This window comes from Coffea arabica, chromosome 4e, assembly GCF_036785885.1.
Source record: "Coffea arabica cultivar ET-39 chromosome 4e, Coffea Arabica ET-39 HiFi, whole genome shotgun sequence".
In the NCBI taxonomy this organism is placed as follows: Eukaryota; Viridiplantae; Streptophyta; class Magnoliopsida; order Gentianales; family Rubiaceae; genus Coffea; species Coffea arabica.
Genome location: NC_092317.1, coordinates 14786362 through 14801168, shown reverse-complemented (window position 1 = coordinate 14801168; position 14807 = coordinate 14786362). Strand labels below are relative to the sequence as shown.

The 14807-nt window shown below is 40.0% G+C and overlaps 1 protein-coding gene across 1 annotated transcript; it reads right to left on the bottom strand.

Moving 5' to 3' along the window:
• Window positions 1–1205: 1205 nt before the first annotated feature.
• Window positions 1206–4101, bottom strand: LOC140005493 (uncharacterized). The gene is made up of 4 exons (XM_072046493.1): window positions 3439–4101; window positions 2581–2760; window positions 1433–2181; window positions 1206–1308 (listed from the first exon to the last, which is right to left on the bottom strand). The coding sequence occupies exons 1-4, from the start codon at window positions 4099–4101 to the stop codon at window positions 1206–1208; spliced, it is 1695 nt and encodes a 564-aa protein (XP_071902594.1).
• Between the last annotated feature and the right edge of the window lie 10706 nt (window positions 4102–14807).

Sequence of the window (14807 nt, the reverse complement as noted above, 5' to 3'; positions counted from 1 at the left end):
CTCCTTGCTTGTATGGTGAATGATCAAGGCTCGTAAAGCTTCCTTCACCTTCTTGGTTCTTGATCTTGTCATCGGACCACCAATGTTGATCAAAGGGTCCTTGACCCAAGGTTGGAGTTGTTGCACGCCCGTATCCGCATCATTCCCTCCCTTCTCAAAAGGATTCGTTCTCGAATCTTCAAAGTCTGTATCAAAGTCAAAAGGGGATAGGTCAGACACATTAAAAGATGCGCTTATGCCATACTCACTTGGAAGTCCCAATTTGTATGCATTGTCGTTGATCCTCTCTAGGACTTGAAAAGGTCCGTCGCCTCTTGGATGTAACTTGGTCCGTCGAGATGCTGGAAACCTTTCCTTCCTCATGTGCACCCAAACCCAATCACCAGGTTCGAATACAACATGCTTTCTTCCCTTATTCGCATGTTGTGCATATTGCTCATTTTTCTTTTCAATTTGAGCTCGAATTCTCTCATGCAAGGTCCGAACAGCATCTGCCTTTTTGACACCATCTGCGCTTAAACACTCATCAACAGGAATAGGTGATAAATCTAGAGGGGTTAGCGGCTGAAACCCATAAACAATTTCAAAAGGAGAATGATTAGTAGTAGAATGAGTGGTTCGGTTATATGCAAACTCAGCGATAGGCAAACATTCTTCCCACTTCTTCAAGTTCTTTTGAACAATGGCTCGAAGTAAAGCACCAAGGGTTCGATTGGTTACCTCAGTTTGACTATCCGTTTGAGGATGACTAGAAGTAGAAAATAGCAACTTCGTTCCCAACTTTCCCCAAAGTGATTTCCAGAAGTAGCTTAAGAATTTCACATCCCTATCACTTACAATAGTACGCGGTACTCCATGCAATCTAACCACATCCTTGAAGAATAAATCAGCAACATGGCGCGCATCATTTGTTTTCCTACAAGGGATAAAATGAGCCATTTTAGAAAATCTATCCACTACAACAAAGATACTATCCATACCTCTAGAAGATCTTGGTAAGCCAAGTACAAAATCCATGGATAAGTCTGTCCAAGGAGCATGAGGTACGGGTAGAGGAGTGTATAGTCCATGAGGGTTACTCCTTGACTTGGCATGCTTACACTTTAAACACTTATCACAAATGTTAGCAACGTCACGCCTCATTTTAGGCCAATAGAAGTGTTCATGCAAGATGTCAAGAGTTTTATCAATGCCGAAATGTCCCATCAATCCTCCACCATGGGCTTCTCTAACAAGTAATTCCCTAAGCGAACAATTGGGAATACATAGGCGATTTTCTTTGAACAAGAAACCTTCATGCCTATAGTACTTTTGAAATGCAGCATGTTCACAAGCTTGAAACACATTAGAAAAATCGTCATCATATGCATACATATTTTTAATGTGCTCAAAACCAAGTAGCTTAGTGCTCATGTTAGTGATCAAAGTATACCTCCTAGACAATGCATCCGCAACGACATTATCTTTCCCCTTCTTATACTTAATGATGTACGGAAAGGAATCAATGAATGCAATCCACTTCGCATGTCTTTTATGCAACTTTCCCTGACCCTTAAGGAATTTAATTGATTCATGATCAGTATGTATCACAAATTCCTTAGGCATAAGATAATGCTGCCACACTTCAAGAGCACGCACAACAGCATACAATTCTTTATCATAAGTAGGGTAATTAAGAGCTCCCCCACTCAACTTTTCACTGAAATATGCCAAGGGTCTATTATTTTGATGTAAGACAGCCCCTATGCCGATCCCACTAGCATCACATTCAACTTCAAACGTCACATCAAAATTAGGCAAAGCAAGAATAGGTGCTGAAGTTAACAAATCCTTAAGCTTATTAAATGACTCTTCTTGCTCTTTTCTCCATTGAAACCCCACATTCTTTTTAATTGTCTCATTCAAAGGTGCTGCAATAGTACTAAAGTCTTTAACAAATCTCCTATAGAAACTTGCAAGACCATGAAAAGACCTTACTTGAGACACATTGGTTGGAGTCGGCCACTCTAAGATGGCTTTTACCTTGGCGGGATCAACATGTATGCCATTTGCACCAACAATATATCTAAGGAAATTAACTTCAGGAGTGCAGAAGACACATTTTTCCATGTTAGCAAACAAGCTATTTTCACGCAAGGCACTTAAAACAAGTCGCAAATGCTCAACATGTTCATCTAAAGACTGGCTAAAGATCAATATATCATCAAAATAAACAACAACAAACTTCCCAAGAAAATGCCTTAAAACATGGTTCATTAACCTCATGAAAGTACTTGGAGCGTTTGTTAAGCCGAAAGGCATCACAAGCCACTCATAAAGACCATACTTTGTTTTGAAAGCAGTTTTTCATTCGTCTCCTTCCTTTATCCTTATTTGATGATAACCAGATCTTAAGTCAATTTTAGTGAAAATGATTGCCCCATGCAATTCTTCTAACATATCATCTAACCTAGGAATAGGATGACGATACTTAATAGTAATTTTATTAATTGCACGACAATCTGTACACATTCTCCAAGTCCCTTATTTCTTAGGCACTAAAATGACTGGAACTGCACAAGGACTAAGAGATTCACGTACCTGGTCCTTTTCAAGGAGGGAATCGACTTGCCTTTGGATTTCCTTTGTTTCCTCCGGATTTGCTCTATAGGCTGGTCGATTTGGGAGAATTGCTCCAGGAACAAAGTCGATTTGATGTTCGATACCTCGAATTGGAGGTAATCCTTTTGGTAGTTCTTCCGGAAACACATCCTTGAATTCCTGCAAAAGAGAGTAGATTGCACTAGGAAGAGAATCGGTTATGCCTAGTGTGTAAAAAGAAGAATAATCAGCTTCCCTGTACAGAAGTACTATGAGAAGACTTTGTGCATTCAAAACCCTACCTACCTCACGCACACTTGCATAGAAGCTCTTTTTGTTCACTTTCAAGCTCTCGGCCTCACTAAGTTTTTTTCCACTCGAATTTTCTTTTTCACTCAACTCGGCCTCTACTTTCTTTTTTTCCTCATCCTCAAGCACATTCGGCTTTTTCTTTGCCTCTCTCAGTTGCCTTTTCTCTCGCTCTTTTCTTAGATGCAATTGTTCCTCATACACTTGTGTAGGTGTCAAGGGTGAAAGAGTGATCTTGAGGTTGTCCATAATGAACTTATACTTATTAGTGAGTCCAATATGATCAGCCTGCCTATCATACTCCCACGGACGCCCTAACAAGACATGACTAGCTTAAATAGGAATTACATCACATAAAACTTGGTCCTTGTATCGACCAATAGAAAAAGCGATTAAAGCTTGTTTGGTCACCTTGACTTCCCCCCCATCATTTAACCAAGATAGTCTATAGGGTTTAGGGTGGTAAGTCCATGAAAGGTGCTTTTGCTCGACAAAGTCAGCAGCTACGCAATTAGTACAAGAGCCACTATCAATGATCATGAGACATACCTCATCTCCAATTTTGCATCTCGTATGAAAAATGTTGGACCGTTGGAGATCATCTTCTTGAGCTTGTGCATTTAGCACTCTCATAGTCACCATAGTTCGAGCCACGGGGTCCTCTTCTATTTCAACCAGGTCAGCATCCTTCCCCTCTTCTTCAAGTGGTGGCATGTCCGCATATTCCTCCTCTCCTTCGCTTTGCCACATTCCCTCTTCATTCATGTACATGATGCTTCGGTTAGGGCATTGAGCCATGAGGTGGCCAATTCCCTTACATTTGAAACATGCCTTTGGCTGGTTGGTAGACGTATTTGGCCTTGGAAGAGTTGGTCGCGGGGTTGGTTTAGAAGGAGTTGCACTCGGATGGAACGGTTGCTCCATTCGCCTGTTTTCCCTTTCTTTATTGCCTTGCCTTGGCCAAGCATTGGATGTTGGCAATTGATCTCGTCTCCAAGGTGTGGAAGAGGATGTAGTGGTTCGGCCACTAGGTGTCTTTATAGGTAAGGCTTGCCTTTCCACCTTCTCTGCATAAGACACCATTTGTTGTAGCTCAAAATGGTCTTGAAGCTCAACCTTCTTCCGAATTTCAGGATTTAATCCATTAAGAAATCTTGCCATGGTTGCTTCCGAATCCTCTTGTATATTGGCCCTTATCATTGCTACCTCCATTTGTTTGTGGTACTCATCAACCGAACTGGACCCTTGGGTGAGTCGTTGGAGCCGATTGTACAAGTCCGTGGTATAATGGAAGGGTACAAATCGTTTCCTCATCACTTGCTTCATTTCAGCCCAAGTGTCAATTGGTTGTTCCCTATTTCTCCTCGTGGCACATACTTGCTCCCACCAAATGGATGCATAATCTTCAAATTCAATAGCTGCAAGTTTCACCTTTTTCTCTTCAGAGTAATTGTGGACTTCAAACACTTGCTCAACTCTCCTAACCCAATCTAAATAAGCTTCAGGATCATTTTTCCCATGAAAGGTAGGCATCTTAGTCTTGATGGAACCAAGATTGTCATCGGTTCTCCTAGGTCGGTCTCGGCCTTCCCTCGCTTCCCTGTGGCTTTTCCTTGATCGGAATGAGGTGTTAGAATGATACCCCTCATCATCCGCATCATGCTCAACACTCTGAGCACTTGAAGCCCTATTGGGAATATCTCCAGTACCTCGCATCTCAATGGCAGCCAACCTGTCTGATATTTGTGGCATCGTAAATTCATGTCTCTCCGCTTGTTTTTGAAGAGTTTGGAGCACCAGTTTGAGTGACACGTCGGTCTCAGACGGCTCAGGCATGTTCCCCTCTTGAGACATATTGTCCAACCTGCAAAACAAGTGTATCTTAGTCTACCTTGCAAAGCACTCGTGTATCACTCAAGAAAACACACTCACTTTCAATTTTCCTTCTCGAAGTTCTTAAAACAACTCAAACTCTCAAAAATTTCAGAATTAATTACCCTATAAGCAAGTAATAAGACACAAAGCAGAATTTTGTAAATCCTAGAAAAACTCTACCCGAAGCTGGAACTCTTTTTTTTTTTTTTTTGAGCTGCTGTTTTGCTGAGTTTCTGGTCAGTATTTTGGAGGGTAAGTGGTGCTTTTGGGATGTTCAAATAATGCAAGAACCAGTCCTCCAATTTCAGGGAAATCGGCTCGCAAAGACTAGCTCAACCGATTTTAGAAACCCAAGAATTTAAAGGCGGTGTGGCTAAGGTGTTTGTGGCGGTTTAGGTTTGGTTTTGGAAACTGATTTTGGGGTGCTTGGGGTCTGGTTAGGTAGTTTGGAGTCGTTGAAATTCAATTAAGATTGGAACTCAAGAGTTGGAAACCAATCAAAATTAGGAAACCCAAGTTTTGGGAAATCAACCAAGATTTGGAGATTAACCAAGATTTGGGAACCCACCAAGAATTGGAAACTCGCGATTTTTATTTTTTTATTTTTTTGGAAACTTGATTTCCTTTGTATGAGAGCCAATTCCTTCTCTTCTTCCTTTTTTTTTCTTTCTCTTTTTTTTTCGGATCTTCAAGGAACACAAATTCAGATCACACCAACAAGTTCAAGAAACGGATGAAAGGTTATGCCAATTCCAAGAAAACCCTAGTTCTTGGTTTATTGTTCAAGAATTTTCAAAACAAGACTTGGTGGTCCAAGAACTTCAAGAATTTGTTCAAGAAACACAAGAATTTTCCCAAATTACGTTGTGGTGTTTAGGGTTTGCAAGAACAACAACCAATACTCAAGAAATAGGCAAAACAGAATTTCAGCAATACTCAAAAGAAAATTCCAGCAATACTCTAGCAACTTGGACACTAAAACAATATATGGTACGTGACTCTTTTTTTTTTTTCTTTAAACCCTAACAACCCAAACACAAGTATAACAAACCCAAGAACTTGGACAGAAAAAACACAAAAAGACAACACCCAAACAAATTTTTTTTTGACTCGGATGAACAGTAACGTGAACAGTACGCTACAGTACGATGAACAGTATTCGGAACAGTAACGATGAACAGTAATCGCTACAGTTTTTTTTTTTTTTGGAAAAAAGACAAACTAGCAAGATATGAACAACTTCAATTAAAAGAGAATTAACCTGATGCTCTGATTACCAACTGATATAGGCAACCCTAGGGGAAGACCTTCCTAGAACCTCCCAACCTTGTAATTATCAGAGTTTGATCTTTTCTCCCAATAGAAATTGAACTCGATTGTTCTCATGAACTCAAGACCTCTGACACACAAAGGTAATCAGCAACCTTAAGCAAATAAGGATGGATGAAGCGACACCACGATTAGGGAACAAGCTAATCGATAAAGTCTAATTTGAATCCTAAGCTATGAACTCAAGAATTCAAGAGTAAGTTCGATTAAGAACTTGAAGGAAAATTCCTCACGATTTCTGGTTGTAATAATCTGTCTTTTACTCTTACAAGAGGTGCCTTTTTATAAGCTAAAACTAGGGCAAAATCCGGCCCACATAAATCTGGAAGAGATTCGGTCCGCATAAAAGAGCTTAAAGAGCTAGCTCTTTAAGGCTTTCCGATAAGGCCCGATAAGTAATAAAATACTCAACACCTAACAACTTAAAAACTAGACAGTCTTAAAACAACTACCAACTAAACTAACAAGTATGAGATCACTCCTTTACTTCAAATGCACAAGTGAACAAAGTAACTTCATGGTCCATCAAATCTTCAAACCTAGCTTGCTCCTTACTTGTATCACCTTCTTGGTTCTTGATCTTGTCATCGGACCACCAATGTTGATCAAAGGGTCCTTGACCCAAGGTTGGAGTTGTTGCACGCCCGTATCCGCATCAACTCCACTTAACCTGTCCCCTTTCACCTTACATACCCCTGTATCGGGCCCGCCTGTCATTTGTTTGTGGCGATACTACTCGAGTTTGCCAAGCAAGACCTCTCACTAGGTCGAGCTTATATATCTCATGGCTCGCCAAGGTTCCCGACCAAGCCCATGCTGGCTCGAGTCCAAGGTCGGCCAATGAGATTTGGACGTCCCCATGTGCACTTGTGTGTCGAGGAGATTCACTCCAACGACATTTGCAGCTATAGCATACCATTACATTTCATTCATTCATTCAATACATTTCAATCATTCATTCAATGCATTTCAATCATTCGTTCAATACATTTCAATCATTACTATTTCATTTCTAATGAGAACGAGTGTGGTAAAGTACACACTCGACTCCAATTTAAAGATTTCCAATCATTAATAGCAATTAAACATGTAACAAGTTTACATACACCTGACACTCACCAAGTATTAGGTGTAAGTAAGGTCAAGGAAAGTTCAAGCGTCCACCGTGGGATCCTCTTGAAGGTCCTCGTGTGCGCCTGAGCAAATAATAGTGAATTATCATCCATATCCCAAATATCGAGGAATAATTCGTTCACTAGTATTAATCTAGGGAATTCCGTGAAAATGAACCTCAATTACTCGTAAATCGAGGTTCGAGAGGTGTTTGATAACATTCAAAAGTATTTAAGTCTTTATCTAGGAAATCGGGGATAAAACATTTAGATAATTTCAAAAGAATAAAGAGTTCTTGAAAAACTGTATTTCCTTGAAAGTTGGAAAATTTCAGTTTTATTATGAATTTTGGAAAAATCGTAACTCACTCGGCATAAGTCAAGAATTGGAAAACTTTATACCGTTGGAAACCTATTAGAAAGTACTACAAGTTCCTAGAAGACACTTTTCCATGAATCGAAGTGGAAAGTGCTCAAAAATGAGCTTGAAGATACTGACTCGGTTCACAAGGTAGAATTAAGTTGGATTTTGGCCAACTTTGAAAATTCGGCACGATTCACTCGTTACGAATCGGCCCCTGAAATTTGTAACTCAAATAGAGTTGCAAGTGAGGTTTATAGCAGAGCAAGCGGATCAAGAATCGGAGTTTCGAGTACCGAAATACGGTAGCTCGAAGTTGGAGAAATTTCAAGACTGGAGAAGAATTTCCAAATTTGAACTTCCAACACCAGAAGTTTAGTTAGGTATCGAAACGAACTTGGATTGGTACCAAAATTGGCAGTATTTTACTCTTATATGAGGGGTATCTCTCTATCAAGTTTCACAGAAAATTACCTTCGGGAAGGTAGTCAACGAACCAACTAAAGTTCAGAAAAATTCTTAAGGCAATCTGCCTGTAATCCTTTTCTTTCCAAATCCAATCGTTTGGCTAAGAAAATCCTCCAATCATGGTTCATATGCGAAAGGAAAGTCTAAGGATCATTCATGGTACATTTGGTAGGTGTTTAACACCAAGAATTTCATTTTGTAAGACCACAACAAGTCTCATCTCAAATCTGTCCAAAACTGGGTTTTTTTCCAAAACAGAGCAGTGTTCTTGTTTTGATCACAATTCAGTCGACCTAACTCGGAATTGAGCATAGTTTACGGCGTTGGAAAATAAATTCATAGGAATAAAAATTCACAGAAGGAAACATTATGAAATTTGGCAAAAAACCGGCTCGAAATTGAGCCTCAAGTTGCTGCCTCCACAAATTATTCCAGCAGAACAGAGAAACAGGACAGCTATATTAAAATGAATGGTCCGGCTCCTACATATGGAATAAGAATACATATTTTACACCGTTGGAAAGGTATGGATGTCTAGTTTCAAATGCCACCGACGGCACCCAATTTTGACATCGGAGGACAAAGTTATGGTTAAAATGCTACCGCTGGACAGGGTTATCCGAAAACAGTTTTCCAGCTTGACTAGTCCACAAATAAATTCATTTGCCCATCCAAACGTTAATGTTTTCCAATGAAAATTTTTACACATCTAATACAACATATAAGCATCAGGTTCAAGCCATTAGATCATCAAAAATTGGCCTTATCATGGCCGAACAAAGCAGGGGCAGTTTCGGAAAATTTTGTCATGACCTCCACTTTGAGTTTCCAACAATAATACTCCATAAATCTATCATTTTAACCACTAAACTACCATTAAATCCAACATTAAACCTCTTATCAGCAACAACCCAAGAGTGGGAATTCATAGAGCCCACTTTTCAAATTTCCAACAATATCAAGTCATCCAAATACATGCAATTGCTTAGAGATGCACTTCTACTACCATAAAGCAAGCTTAAGGTGTTGGATGATGTTATACCTCCTTAGTGCTTTAGATCAGAGAATTTCGGTCCTCAAAAGGCTCCAAGAAACCGTAAAAGCTCCTCCCTTTTGAAGCTCAAAATGTTGTCCAAGTGAAGAGCGAAGTGTATGTGAAGTTTGGTGTGAATCTATGAAGGTTTGGTGGTGATTTGAGTGAGTTTTTGTAGAGGAAATGTTGAAAGTTTTTGGTTGCTCCCTTTTTGACTGCTAGCCGTCCATGGAGCTTGAAGAAATGATATGTTTTGCTGATTCTATTGCGTACAAGGAACGCTGACCGTCTAATATTTTAAGTACGTAAAAATCAACTGCAACTAGTGCGCCTACGCGCGCGTTTTGTGTTCGATTTCTCTTAAGTTTGTTGCACTAGTGCACTAAACCTCTAGGGCACCTATATTCATATAAATATTATTCATTCTTAATTGTCCCAAAATAATGGTCCAAGGTCCCTCAATTAAGCGCGCACGTGAAAACACGTATTCCCAATTTAGGCGCGATAAAATGAAATTTTCGAGAAATTTTTATAACGATCGTACTACTAATTATCACTTGAGTTTTTAAACCTAAAATTGCCTATTTTAGGACCATTGTATATGTCTCAAATTTTTAAGCTTATTGTACTCCCAATTGACTAAAGTTTTCAGACACGCTTTCACTTCTCACTAATCAAGCTTTTAAGAAAATAATTTTTGAAATGAGATACTTTAAAAATATAACGAAACTATAAAACCATGTACTTAGGTCTAATAAGGCTAGAAAATATTATTTGTGGCAAAATCCAAATAAAAAATTAATTTAGCCAAAAATTAGGGATTTTTAAATAATAGAATTTTCGAGTCCTCACATCCTCTCCCCCTTAAGAAATTTCGTCCTCGAAATTTACCTTGATTGGTGAACTGGCCTGGATACTTTTCTCGAATTGCTTCTTCGACCTCCCAAGTTGCTTCCTCCAACCCATGGTTATTCCAAAGAACTTTTACTAATGGTATCTATTTATTTTTCAATTCCTTCACCTTCCTATCTAGAAGCTTAACCGGCTTCTCCTCATAAGTTAAGGTCTCATCAATCTCAATACTCTCTGGTTGTAAGACATGTGATGGGTCTGGGTGGTACCTTTTAAGCATAGATACATGGAACACATTATGAATTCGAAATAAACTCGGCGGTAACTCCAATTTATAAGCTACACTCTCCACACGTTGGATAATCTTGTAAGGTCCTACAAACCTTGGCTGTAACTTCTTTCCTTTTCCAGACATCAACCTTGCTTTCAAGGGCGTGATTCTGAGAAATACCAAATCTCCAACAGTAAACTCCAAATCTTTTCTCCGATTATCAGCATAACTCTTTTGACGGCTCTGAGCGGTCTGAATTCTTTGTCGTACCAACTTTACCTTCTCATTAGCTTCCTCAATCCAAGGCACTGTGGTCGGGTCTAAGATTTTCCGTTCACCTATTTCGTCCCAACAAATTGGAGACCTACATTTCCGACCATAAAGTGCCTCATACGGGGCCATCTGAATAGAAGAGTGGAAACTATTGTTGTAGGCAAATTCCACTAAAGTCAAAAACTTACTCCAATTTTCTCCAAAGTCCAGAACACAAGTCCTTAACATGTCCTCAAGTGTTTGAATTGTCCTTTCCGACTGTCCGTCAGTCTGGAGATGATAAGTGGTACTAAAGTTCAACTTAGTCCCCAATACCTCTTGCATCTTTTGCCAGAACCTCGAAACAAATCTCGGATCCCTGTCGGACACGATACTCACAGGTATGCCATGCAATCTAATGATCTCATCCAAATACAACCTAGCCAACTTCTCCAACGGGTACTTCATGTTAATCGGCAGAAAATGGGCCGACTTGGTCAATCTATCCACTATTACCCAAATCGCATCATGGCCTCTCTGTGTTCTTGGTAATCCCAATACAAAATTCATAGTGATATTCTCCCATTTCCACTCGGGTATTTCTAGAGATTGCAAAAGTCCTGATGGTTTCTGATGTTCGGCTTTAACCTGTTGACAAATTAAGCAGGTTTGGACAAATTGGGCAATTTTCTTTTTCATGTTCTCCCACCAATACAGACTCTTTAAGTCTTGGTACATTTTATTCCCTCCTGGATGTACTGTAAAGTTTGATCGGTGTGCCTCTTCTAAGATTTCTCTTTTAAGCCCTTCATCCTTTGGCACAACTACTCGATTCTGAAACCTCAATATTCCATCTGACCCCAGATTAAAATCTGTCTTGTCTCCCATTTTAACTTTTTCCGCCCATTTTTGCACTTCCGTGTCCTTTTTTTTGAAATTCCTTAATACGTTTCAATAAAGTGAAAGTTACTATAATATTCCCCAAAATTACCTTCCTTGGTTCCAATCGAGGATTCCAGTAACTCACTTCTTGCAATAATTGAAACTTCTTAATCATCAATCTAGCCATTTGTACTTGACGGCTCAAAGCATCGGCCACTACATTGGCCTTCCCAGGATGGTACTTAATAGTGCAATCATAGTCTTCCAAAAATTCCATCCATCTACGTTGCCTCAAATTCAGCTCTTTTTGAGAAAACAAGTACTTAAGGCTTTTGTGATCTGTAAAAACCTCGAATGTTACTTCATACAAATAATGTCTCCATTTCTTCAAAGCAAAGACCACAGCCGCCAACTCCAAATCATGAGTCGGGTAATTCCTTTCATGCGGTTTCAATTTTCTAGAGGCATATGCTATCACTTTATCATTTTGCATCAAAACACATCCCAAACCTTCCTTAGGGCATCCGTGTAAACCACAAAACTATCCTTTCCGTTTGGCAAAGCTAACACAGGTGCCCTTGTTAACCTTCTTTTCAATTCCTGAAAACTTTCCTCACACTTAGGACTCCATATAAACTTCCCATTTTTCTTGATCAATTCAGTCATGGGTCCAGCAATTTTTGAAAAATCCTGAATGAATCTCCGATAATACCCTGCTAATCCAATAAAACTCCGAATCTCGATAGGGTTTTCCGGTCGTTTCCATTTCGAAACAGTTTCAACTTTAGCTGGATCCACTTTAATCCCATCCTTAGAAATTATGTGTCCCAAGAATGTCACTTCTTTTAACCAAAACTCACACTTGCTAAACTTAGCATACAATTGGTGTTCCCTTAAGGTTTGTAAAACAACCCTCAAGTGTTTCTCATGGTCTTTCACATTCTTAGAATACACCAATATGTCATCAATAAAAACCACCACAAATTGGTCTAGATAAGGTTTAAAGACCCTATGCATTAAGTCCACAAAAGCAGCAGGAGCATTTGTTAACCCAAATGGCATCACGGCAAACTCAAAATGCCCATATCTCGAGTTAAAAGCAGTCTTGGGTATGTCTTTCTCCAAAATCCTCAACTGGTAATAACCCTGTCTCAAATCCAATTTCGAGAATACTACAGCTCCTTGCAATTGGTCAAACAACTCGTCAATGTGGGGCAGTGGGTATTTATTCTTAATGGTGATGTCATTCAAACCTCTATAGTCTATACACAGTCTCAAACTCCCATCCTTTTTCTTAACAAATAAAACTGGGGCTCCCCACGGAGAATCACTCTCTTTTATAAATCCCCTTTCCAACAGGTCTTGCAGTTGTAATTTTAACTCTTTCAATTCCGCTGGAGCCATCCGATATGGTGTTCTAGAAATAGGTGCCACTCCCGGAATCACATCGATCTTAAAAGCTATATCCCGTTCCGGGGGTAGAGACTCCAATTTTTCAGGAAAAACATCTGAAAAATCCTTTACTACCGGTGTGTCTTCCAAATTCATCTTATCACTGGGAGTGTTAATAAGAAAAACCAAATACCCTTGAGCTCCTTTACTTAAAAATTTTCTAGCCCGAATTCCTGAAATAAGTGCAGACGAAACTAATCTACCCCTTACATCCAGTTTCAGAGTTGCTTCTCCTGGAATACGCAACTCTACAATCTTCGTCCTACAGTCTAACTGAGCATTATAACAAGCTAACCAATCCATTCCCAAGATTACATCGTATCCCTTAATCGTCAAACCGATCAAATCGGCCCATAATTTTCGTTCCCCTACATAGATTTCACTATTCCTATACTCCAGATTAGCAATTAAGCTTTTGTCTCCAGTAGGTGTTTTAACCTCCAAGTCATAGGGTAACTTAATTGGCTTCAAGTCTATCCCATTCATGAAGTTAGGATTTACAAAGGAATGAGTTGCACCCGGATCAATCAAGACCCTAGTTAAACGGTGAAAGATTGGGATTGTACCTTCTACCACCTCAGTTGCCTCAGGAACTTGTTGATAATCCAGTGCATAAACCCTGGCCGGTACTTTCAGTCGGCTCCCTCCGGCACTGGTCTGCTTAGAAGTTGACTTTTCTGGCCTTTGAGCATTTCCCCCTGTCTTTGGTGATTTTGGACAATTGGCGACTTGATGTTCAGTACTACCACAAAATAAACATTTCCCCGACTTTCTCCAGCAATCGTTCTCAGAATGGTTGGATTTATCGCAGTATCCACATGTAACTTGAGGAGTCACAGCCGATCCAGTAGGAGGTGCTCCCCTAACTTGAGTTGTCCCACTACGGCCCCCTCTAGTTAGAGCTCCCCTAGAAGCTCCAACAGACTTCACTCCTCCAACTCCTCTTCCCATCTTGGAAGGTTGTGCACTCTTACTTGCTTGACCAGAGGTATGGCTAGGAAAGTTTCTTTTTCTACTGTGGAAGTCCCTCACTTGCATCCTTGCATTTTCTACCCTCTGAGCTTTCTCTAGTGCCTCCGTGAATGTAGAGATTTGGGTTGCAGCCAAGCCCTCTTGTATCTCCACATTAAGTCCCTGAATAAACCGTCTAATCCTCTTTCGTTCATTGACCACTAGCTCAGGGGCATACTTGGAAAGCTTAGTAAATTTTTCTTCATACTCCGCTACACTAAGAGTTCCCTGTTTCAGCTTAATAAATTCATCCTCCCTCTTCTCTTGGATTAAGGGCGGAAGAAACTTTTCATTAAATTCCCTTGTGAAGTTTTTCCAAGTCCAAGGGGTTTGAGTTCTCTCCCATTTTCCTTTTATCAAATCCCACCAAGCACGGGCTACTCCCTCAAATTGGAAAGCAGCGAAATTCACTCGCCTATCTTCAGTGTAGTCTAAAGCAGCAAAAATGTTGGTCATCCTTTCCAACCAATTCTCTGCCACCTCGGGATCAGGTTCGCCAAGAAACTTAGGCGGGTTAAATTTCAAGAACCTCTCTAAGGCTCTATCCTCTCCTCTTCCCTGATCCCCAGGTTGGTTGAACGGTCCAGGGTCTTGTCTATCAGCCAAACGCTCTAGGATATCAGTCATCCTATTAATGGCAGTAGCCACAAGATTACCCTCTATATTTTCCTGGCCCTGGGTCGGTCCAGTTGCTGATCCCTGGTTATTCCCCTGAGGTTGGGCTGGTCTAGTCCCTCGCCCACGGCCTCGACCACCTCTTACTCCTTCCATGACCTAGGCGTGCCTAGTGCAAGAAATAAATAAATTATGCGATGCAAAGTAGAAAGCAGGAACCAATCAAGAAAATATTGGATATAACAATAATTTACATTAATTAGCATATCAAGTTCATACAATTAGCAAGTCATGGGGTAGTCACAACAATATAGCACACAGGTGCCACAAGAGTACTTTTAGTCACAGAAGACTAAAGTAAAAGCAAGTACTTCCAAAATAAGCCACACAGTCATGCAAAATACA

What these genes read in the sequence shown, in the direction of transcription:
- LOC140005493 (XM_072046493.1), bottom strand. Translation starts at nt 4,101, where the DNA reads ATGGAGGTAGCAATGATAAGGGCCAATATACAAGAGGATTCGGAAGCA. An exon ending in CCCTCCTTGAAAAGGACCAG is followed by an intron (nt 2,182 to 2,580) that starts GTACGTGAATCT and finishes ATCTTTAGCCAG; the next exon opens with TCTTTAGATGAACATGTTGA. An exon ending in GCGGATGCATTGTCTAGGAG is followed by an intron (nt 1,309 to 1,432) that starts GTATACTTTGAT and finishes GCATTTCAAAAG; the next exon opens with TACTATAGGCATGAAGGTTT.